This window comes from Cibotium barometz, chromosome 33 (genome assembly GCF_041138505.1).
Source record: "Cibotium barometz isolate CiBa-2024 chromosome 33, ASM4113850v1, whole genome shotgun sequence".
NCBI lineage: Eukaryota > Viridiplantae > Streptophyta > Polypodiopsida > Cyatheales > Cibotiaceae > Cibotium > Cibotium barometz.
The window spans coordinates 6,266,358-6,276,083 of NC_141078.1; the positions used below are offsets into that span (position 1 = coordinate 6,266,358).

The 9,726-nt window shown below is 39.2% G+C and overlaps 1 protein-coding gene across 1 annotated transcript; it reads left to right on the forward strand.

The window, feature by feature from the left end:
* Nucleotides 1-6,303: 6,303 nt before the first annotated feature.
* LOC147619231 (pentatricopeptide repeat-containing protein At4g18520, chloroplastic-like) lies at nucleotides 6,304-9,182 on the forward strand. Its single transcript, XM_086773490.1, has one exon. It carries the CDS (start codon nucleotides 6,373-6,375, stop codon nucleotides 8,590-8,592), a length of 2,220 nt encoding a protein of 739 aa, XP_086629616.1. The 5' UTR covers nucleotides 6,304-6,372; the 3' UTR covers nucleotides 8,593-9,182.
* Nucleotides 9,183-9,726: the final 544 nt, after the last annotated feature.

The following is a 9,726-nucleotide window of genomic DNA, read 5'->3' on the forward strand; positions in this document are numbered from 1 at the left end:
AATTGTATTTCCCTTGAGCTCTTAGTCCAAATGGAGAGTGAAAACCAATCGTTTGTAAACTCACATGCCCAAGAAAGCCAATTGAGTTTGTACCCATGGATGTTGGGTTTGGTCTTGCAAGTAAGATGTTGTTCAAAAATACCACAAAAGAGTAACAGTGAAAAGAAAGGCTAAAGGAGAACAAAAAGTAAAAAAACTACCATATAATCATCTGATTCACCATGTTTAGATTTGTAAAATCTTATTGAGCGGCCATGATTTGATCATGAGCATGAAAAAATATGACTACCCATGATTCATAAGTTGTCACTTTCTGAAAAGTTTGAATGACTCTTTTATAAGGACTTACTTACTTCATGAAGCTTTGAAACCATATGGAGCATTAGGTAACATTAAAGTATAAGGACGAGATGTCACAAATGCATCCATTTCCTCTACTCGTCCTTCATGAATTGTCTAAAGCAAAGGAGTCTCATCCACATCATCAGAAATGTATTTGTTTAGACCAGGAACATTTTGAATTGTTTGTTCTTACTCTCTTCTTTTCCTCTTTGACCGACAACGAGACAAAAATTGTTCAAAGGTTTGTGGAATTTCCTTCAACTTAACACGAGGGTCTTAAATCTACATTCCAGAGATATTATGTAAGATCGAGGAGACTTGAAACTTAAAACAAAATCAAAGAGTTCACATTTCGAAATCTAAAGCATAACATATGACAAGAATTGAGAATGTTGAGTCTTAAACTAACGAGGATTTTCAAAATCAAAGAGTTTACATTTCAAAATCTAAAGCATAACATATGACAAGAATTGAGAATGTTACGTCTTTAAAAACCAATGTGGATTTTAGAATCTCACATATGACCTTAAGTTGGATTCCAGAAACCAAAGTTAGTCTTGATGAGACTACAAGGTGGATTCTAGAACCCAAAGAGGACCCATGAGACCTTAAGATGGAAACTAGAAAAAGTAACTTAAAGACTTGAATTAGGATTCTAGAATCCTAATATAGGAAAGGGAGAAAAAAAACTTACACATTTTTCAAAAAGAAATAAGAATCTCACAAGCTCCTTCGAGTTACTTGTATCAGGATGGTATTTCCTAACTTCATCCTAATCATTATAGTTCAGCTTTTCTAGCATAATTATTTACATGTGCAAATAAGAATTTTGCCTATAAAGACAAAGCTATTTTCATTAAAAATCTAAAAACAAGTTGTCGAGTGAAAATGAGAGAAAACTACAAAAATATACCTTTCAAATTCTGCTCCCATCTTTTCCAAGGAGATGTTTCCGGCCTTCACACGTGCAAGAATTCTCATTATTAGAGATTTATCGTAGATTCCTTGTAGTGATCGCTAGGGAGTTATCTTCATGTATTCAAGAAGAGGCTTTATGGCTTCATTTGCCTTGGGTTGCCTACCACGAGAGCTTGCAGGAGTCTTCAAAATCTTTTGACCTTTCAACTTTCTTTGTTCCCATAAATAAAAAATCTATTCTTGCATCTCTCATATCTCCCCATTACGAAGAGCCAAGTGAAAAAAATCATCATAAGGCTTGATGTTTGTCTTTTGGTCAGCACCACGTGAGCTCTTTTTTTGTACTTGTAGACCACATCTCTCTCAAAGTGTGACTCGAAAGTTCTCATCAATGTTTCGGCCTTCTTTTTGTTGCTTGACCCACTCATTATGAAAGAACCTGATTTTTTGAAGGAAAGTCATTTTAAAGCGATAATTTGAGTCCATGTTGTGATCCATGGATAAAATTGTACACTCGTCATATGTCAAACCCGCATAAACCCAAAAAAGACCTGTCTTGTAACTCTCAATATGTCATATTCGTGGCAAAGTTCTTTTTTTTGCAAGCAATGTGTGGGTTCCACCTAGAACATAATACTTGTAATAAGAATTTTCCCTAGACTTTCTCCATGAGTTCTTGGTAGGACATTGATCCTTGCCCACCAAAACAAGTAGTGGTATCACCATTTATGTAGATTTTGCTTTCATATTTAGCTTGAGGTTAGAAACATGCACTTCATTGACACTTCGCAGTTAAAGTGGTCTTTTTCTTGTTTGGGGATCAATGGGAGGTTGATCAATACAACTAACAAACATATCACGAGGTAAACGATCAACCATCTTTGTCTTCTTATACATCTCTTCAGATAGCATTATCTGAAGTCTTATCTCGTGGAAGTGGTAAGGGTGCACTTGGCCCTAAAGGCACAATCTCAATTTCACTTAAGAATTGTTTCTCCTTATTTTAATTTTAGGCTTTATGACCTTTCTTGCTTGTATCTTCTACATGAGGTTCAAGTGGAGTTCAAGTGGCTCCTCTTCACTTTGTGTTTCTGTGTCCACATCTTCTTCCATGTCATCTTCATTAGAGCTACTTGTAGAATCTAGATCACCAAAAATACTATGCATGTGCTCCAAAAATGCTTGACCAAAACTCTAAAATCCACCAAAATAATAGAAACTTAGAAAAAGAACATGCAGGCAAATTACAATTTGAGTAACTAGGAGATGAAGAGGAATTTAGCTTACCAAGCCTCTTCTTCATATCCCATCTTCAAGAAGTTGTTATGTGTTAAGGGGATTGAGCTCTTATGGCTCAAAGTCCTTTTAAAGAAGGAGGATAACAACTTGGGATGGTTCTAATTCACACTCAACAAGAAAATATATCTTCTCTGATCTCTTATCCATTTCATTTATGATACGTCCACCATGTTGAAATTTATTAGCCTCACTTGACGAACCTTTGTGTTTAGTCACAAGAAAAAGGGAGCAGTAGGCTCAACTACTTGCTTATAAAGGCCACTCATTCCTATGGTCAAGATCCAACCATGCTCGTATCTAGATTTTTTAGTCTTTCCCTCAAAAGAACCCGCCACTAGGTTCCAGAGCCTTGGGCACACGAGCCTCCATCTCATTTGACAAGCACTTATCTTTATGACCTTTCCATCTTGATGGTGTGGGATGTATTTCTTCTGGAAATTGTTCTGCTCTACAAGAAGAGGCTTTTCTTTAAATAACCTTTCCCTTATTGGCATGACCTAGTGTTCTTCTAGAAACTATTCAGCTGCTGCAAGGAGCTCTCTCCTCAACAAACCACTTGGTGAGTTGAGCCACCTTCTCTCTGAAATGCTAGACTCATGGGTGGTGCTTAAGGAGTCAAGGAATCTGAGCATCCCAACCTTCCACTTACGTCACCAACTTGAGAAGGTGATACATGTTTTGAGGTTTTGGACTTCTTCTTGGAGTGAATGAGCTAAGATTGTGATGCCATGACAGAAAAAGGAAAAATCGTTCCAAAAGTGTTTCTAGAAACCTTAGGTTGGCAAGCCCCTTTAAGAAACAATTCACAGCTTGGATTCTAGAATCCAGACTAAACAAAACATGAACTTAAGAGTAGCTAGTCAAGTTGAAACTAGCATGAAAGTTGAATTCTAGAGTCTCGGCTAAAAATAAGATCTTGAATTCAGAAAAATGGATTCCAGAATCCCACTATGAAAGGCAGATAAACAAGAAACCACACTCTTCTCACAATTTAGCAAAAAACGTCTCAAAACTAGAAAATTTAGAAAACTTGACAAGATGTCTCAAAATTCTTAGAATCGGTAGATAATTGCTCTATTATTTTTCCAAAAGAACACTTTAATAATTTGAAAGATATAGAAACTGTTGATTCCATTTGTTAAAACAAAACAAAATGATGTAAAACAAAGTTAAATTTGTGTTGAAAAAATCGAAAAAATAAAATTTTAAACAATTTATAAAACAGAACACTGCTGATTCTTCCTTGAAAAGCAAAACAATTTATAAACAGAACACTAATGATTCTTCCTTGAAATGCAAAACAAAGATGATTCTTGTTGAAAATGTTCACCTCTTTAGAAAGAGTTTTGTTACTAATTGAAGTTAACCACATGGAAGTGCAAGAATTATGTTTGTTGAATGGGATTTTTGTAACCTAATGTTTTTCTAAAAACCTACATTTTTAAAATTTAAACTAAAGAAGACAAGATAAAGACCAACCTTGGCTTAAAACCTGTAGAAAAATGTGTGCACTTGTGAAATTGATTCTGGCATGCTCACGAGCTCAAATTCCAACTTCTGTAATTGAAAAGTGAGGCCCTCCACCTCCGTTTAAAGCCCTCTCTCTCTATTTTTGGGATTATTTATATAATTTTTAAAATTTAATTAATAAAAATCCAAAGTAAAGTTTAGATAAACTCTAGCCAAGGCTCCAAAGCCTCATTTAGAGGGTGCAATCTGTGGGGTGAGAGAGTGATAACATGGAGCTCATGAGCAATCCTAGCAAGGCCTCCCTTTTCTGTCCATCTCCTTCACAAACTTCCACTTTTAGCACAGATATTGTAGCAATCAACCGGACCCCCTTTCCCAGTAGACTTCAATCTTGGCAATCAGCATGCACATTGAGCATCGACCCTACAACACAAATCAAAGAACTTCAAGAGGTGCAAGGATACTTTCAAGGATTTCCATACGTGATGCAAGTAGAGCATTTTGTTGTAACAAAAACTATTTGAGGTCACTAGGATTTCAAAAAATCCAACAAGAATGGTAGCATTTCTTTGGGTTGAAAAGAGCACAACAAAATTTCTTCTTGAGGACTTTAGTGAGAGCCTCCTCCTCCTTAGCAACCAAGTACTTTGTTGGTGATATGGTGGTGTGTAGGGAAAGCTTCATGAAAGTGTTTGCCCTTGGAAACTTAAGAATGGGGAAAATAATTTCGAGTAGAGGACTTGAGAAGTTTCAAGTAGCTTTTAGTTCGTAAGAAACACCGCAGCTTTCATTTGTTGAGGCAATGGCTTGAAAGTTTTGTGTTGCTCAATGGAGAAGTCCTAGATTCATGCATTTGCTTGATAGTTTCACAAAGAAAGAAGTCTACAATATCTATGTGGATTTGTTCAAGAAGAGTATGAGAGAGGTTCTCTCCCTACCCTCATTCTTGAGAGTCTGGAGGCAATATTTCTCTCATATGAAAATTCTTAAGAAGAGTAGGATGGGTGTTTGTCAAATTCGTGCAAAGTTGAAAGCAAAAAGAGACATCACAAAGACCAATGAAGACAAGGGTGAGTACATTAAGTTGTCCAAAGAATTTTTAATTATGTGTTTAAGCTACATACTTGAAATTATGAAATTATTCTCATCTTTTATACATTTTTCTCATACATTACAGAGCTAATTTTAAAAGCTTTAAAAATTCATAGAGAACAACAAAGCACAGAAAGGCAAAAGTTGGCAAAGCACATGAAAAAATGCTTAGGGAAGAAAGAGAAGTTCTTGGGCTTGGTTATTGATGGTATGGATAAAAGAAAACCATGCTACCTCACTTTGTGCACACTCCAAAGAATGTGAAGGAAGAAAACTTCATCCAACTGCGTGTTGTTGGAGCATTGGTGTTCAACGACTTGGTCAGTTACCACCTATTCTCTACTTGCAACTTGACAACACAAGTAGAGAGAATAAAAAATCAAGTTCTACTTGCATACTTGAACATGTTAGTGCACAAAAGGATTTTCAAGATGATTAAACTTGGGTTCTTATTGGTGGGACACACACAAAAAATGTAAGTAATGTTTTATGCATTCTTTTTTCACAAAAGGAGTGGTTTTTTTAAAAATGTTTGACATGAAAGTGTATTTTGTTCCCATAATTTTGAAAAAAAGGTACATTTTTTGTTTTTTTTCCCAAAAATAGAATTGAGTTATCGTTTGCATGATTTTGTTATCGTTTTTTATGACTCACTGTTTAAGGATGTTGCCTCTAACAACCCACGACCATGATGGGTTATAGAATTAGGCTTGCGTAAAGGGCTTCTTTATTCACCAGCAATGTTAGAAATAAACTTTTTTTCTGACCAGATAGACCTCCGAGGTCAACCGGTTTTTATTGAGAAAATGCATGGTTTCATAATAATTTTTCAAAATTTTAAATCTTTAAATTCAAGGGTAACCAAAAATTACACTTAAAAAAGGACGGTTTTTTTTTCTGACACTAATTCACGAATGGATCTGAAATCAGAAAGGCTCGAACACTTTCCTAATTACACCTTACCGCTGGGTTACTAATCCCTTTTCCCCTGATTACAATCTAAATTACCAACTAGATTGCCAATCGTAAACACGAAACAGCGAGAATGAGCTATGATTTTCTACGCGCCAGGTTACTCTCTTGCTATGCTTCTGTACGGTAGATTTCATGGTGTCTCTGCTATTCCTGAAATAATTATAATTAATTTTGCAATTGTGAATCATCATCACGGTGCTTCGGTGGATCAAATGAGCTTTTGCAGCATTTTTTTTTTCCAAATATAGTTGGATAATGAAGAGAATCTAGGAATTAATGGATAGGGATATGCCCGTGGGCAAAGCTTGTGCCCATCAAGCATGGCCAGACTCTGCACTCTTTGCCTCTGTAGAAAGCCTAGATGCATGTGCACACTCATGTCAGCCCATCACCATATCTAGAATACAAGCGGTTACATGTGATGCACAGTGTGTGCAAAATAGGAGTCTGGCAATGATGAGCATGGAAGAAGCCCTTGCTGCTCTTGAAGGGACAGCCATGCCGCCTTCCGTCGACGACTGCATATGCATTTTGCAGAAGTGCAGAAGAATGAAGAACTTGATGTATGCAAAGCATATGCACATGCAAATCCGCAAAAGTGGGCTTGAAACTCACAGAGACCTTGGGAACTACCTTGTCCCCATGTTTGTAGAATGTGGAAGTATTCACAATGCCGAGCAGGTTTTCCATAGGTTGGTACACCGAAACGAGCATTCCTGGACCTCTCTCATACAAGGTTACATTGATTGTGGGGACCATTGCCATGCCTTCAAGCTCTTTCGAGAAATGCAAGACGATCTTGTACAACCTAGCAAGCATACATTTGTGGCCCTATTGAATGCTTGTGCGAGGTTTAAACACATGGAAAGAGGCCAGGAAATGCATGCGGAGATTGTCAAAGAGGGGTTTGAAGTATATCCTTTTATTGGCAATGCCTTAGTGGATATGTATGCCAAATGTGGATCGCTTGCTGAAGCTTCAGAGGTGCTTAGGACGCTGTTGGTTCGAGATGTAGTCTCTTGGACGGCACTAATGGCAGGATATGCTGACCAGGGCTTTGGTGAGGACGCCTTGAAGTGTTTGGAACGAATGCAATTGGAGGGTGTGTCTCCAAATGCTGTCACATATGTCTGCAGCTTAAAAGCTTGTGGTATTATAGGAGCCATAGACAGGGGCCAAGAGATACACGCGGAGATTGTTAGAGATGAGTTCGAAAAAGGGCCTTTTATTGAGAATACGTTAGTGGATATGTATGCCAAATGTGGCCTGCTCGTGGAGGCACATGAGTTGTTTGACGCGGCCCCGGTTCGAGATGTAGTCTCGTGGAACACTCTCATTGCAGCTTATGCTGAACATGGGTCTGGTGAGGAAGCATTGAAGTGCTTGGAACGGATGGGTTCTGAGGGCATTTGCCCAGACACCATTACGTTTGTTTGCGGCTTAAAAGCTTGTGGAGTTGTTGGAGCCATAGATAAGGGCCGAGAATTACATGCTGAAACGATTGGTAAGGAATTCGAGAGTGATCTCTTTGTAGGAAGCACATTGGTGGGCATGTATGCCAGATGTGGTTCAGGTGCAGAAGCACGAGATGTGCTTGACGAGCTGCCGGTTCGAGGAGTTGTCACCTGGAATGCACTCATTGCAGGGTTTGCAGAACATGGGCTTGAGAAGGAAGCACTAAGCTGTTTGAAACAGATGCAAGTGGAGGGCTTGTCTCCTGATGTTGTTGCCTGGAGTGCTGTGATCTTGAGCCATGTCGAGCAAGGAGAGAATGAAGAAGCTTTTGCGCTTTTTTCTCAAATGCAAGAGCAAGGTATAGCACCGAATAGGGTGACCTTTGTGAGCATCTTGAAGGGATGTGGAAACCTCGCAGCCATACATTTTGGGCAAAAAATCCATGCCAAAATGTACAATGCTAGTGGACTTACCAGCATAGTCATGGCAACTGCTCTTATTGACATGTATGGTGACTGTGGGAACATGGTTAATGCTCACCAGGTCTTCGACGCAATGCCTGCAAAGGACCTTGTGAGTTGGAATGCATTAATCAGAGGGTATTCTCGACAAGGAGAGAGTGCCATTGTTTTCCATTTGCTTGAGAGAGTGAAGGAAGTGGGCATGAACCCAGATGGAATAACATCACTCAGTGTCCTTACCACATGCAGTCATGTGGGTATGTTGGGTGACGGAGAGAAGCATTTTGAGGATATGGGCAAAGAGTATCGGTGTGCCCCAACTATTCAGCACCATAACTGCATGGTTAATCTTCTTTGCCGAATGGGCCAGCTTCATGTAGCAGTGGTGATGTTGGAGAAGATGCCATTCCAGCCTGATCTTGTGACATGGAGTACACTGTTGGGTGCCTGCCGAAAATGGGGTGATGTGGAGCTGGGCAGACGGGTCTTTGAACGCGCAATGGGAGTGGTCGAAGAAGACGCTGCAACGTTTATTTTGATGTCCAACATTTTTGCAGATGCTCATATTTGGGATGATTGAATGGAGCTGGATTGGAGAGGTCAAACCTAACGTTGATTCGGAGACAAGGAGAGACATCATGTTGATATTCTGTGACACCCCTTGTGCCAAAGGTAGGCTGTGGCAGGCGGGCCCAGCCTCATGGGTAGATGGTGCATGCCCAAGGGAATCCGATGAGGCTCTTCTTTGCAAGCCCTGTTTTGGAGGCTGAAAGAGCCTAACTACTAGCAGGTTTAGTCAAGCAACAAGAGCAGATGGGGCTTACTAGTATATTATACTAGAGGGGTCAAATAGAGAGCATCGGAAAGCCACGAGATTGTCCGTGAAGGTAGGGCTGAGGAGGGATAAGCCGACCAGACATTAGCATAGGGAGTGTATGGGTGGCTGGCTGCTGCCTGTACATGTCTCCAGCTGCCATTCTGGTAGATGGATTGCCCAGGCAGGTATTGAACACCTCAGGGCAGCCTTTACACACTCTCCTGGAGACAGAATGACACTGCCCATTAACCATTGCCTGCCTGTGCAACATCCATTGCAACCGCCTATCCCATCAAAATGGGTAAAGAGCTTTACTAGCATTAATGCCCTCCATCCCCACGCTACCAACACATATGTAGCAGGTCTGTCTGAAGATGCTATTTAAAATATCCACTTTGATGGCTGCAAAGAATCACCATCAAATTTTCTTACTCAGTTGGACTCCTTTTGAACATTGAAGCGTTCTTCAAATCTCATTCATGTGATTTTTCAAACCTCTTGACAATGTTTCCATCATCGATTTCCTACTCTCTTTCCCTCAAGAACACATTATGTAAGTAGTCCTTAATCTAGTGCTCAATCAGTAATCAGCTAGCTAATCCTTGGAAACAAAAACTTAATTGTTCATGTCTATGCATAGTCTCATCACAATTCTATTTTAAAAGAATAACAACACATTGTGAAAAGAAACATTGTCATTAAATAGTTAATGTAATCTGTTTGTTTATGAGATAGAGAGCTGGATAAATAGATAGATTGTATTATCATCTACTGAGGTTGTCTCGAATACAACTGATGAGACATGTTAACCACTTTGCAAGTTAACATGGTTTCACTCACCCAACTTACCATAATGCGCTTTGTCATCTTATCCATGGGTAATGGAATTATGCTCAT

Coding starts and splice junctions, on each gene's coding strand:
- LOC147619231 (XM_086773490.1), top strand. CDS start 6,373: ATGGATAGGGATATGCCCGTGGGCAAAGCTTGTGCCCATCAAGCATGG.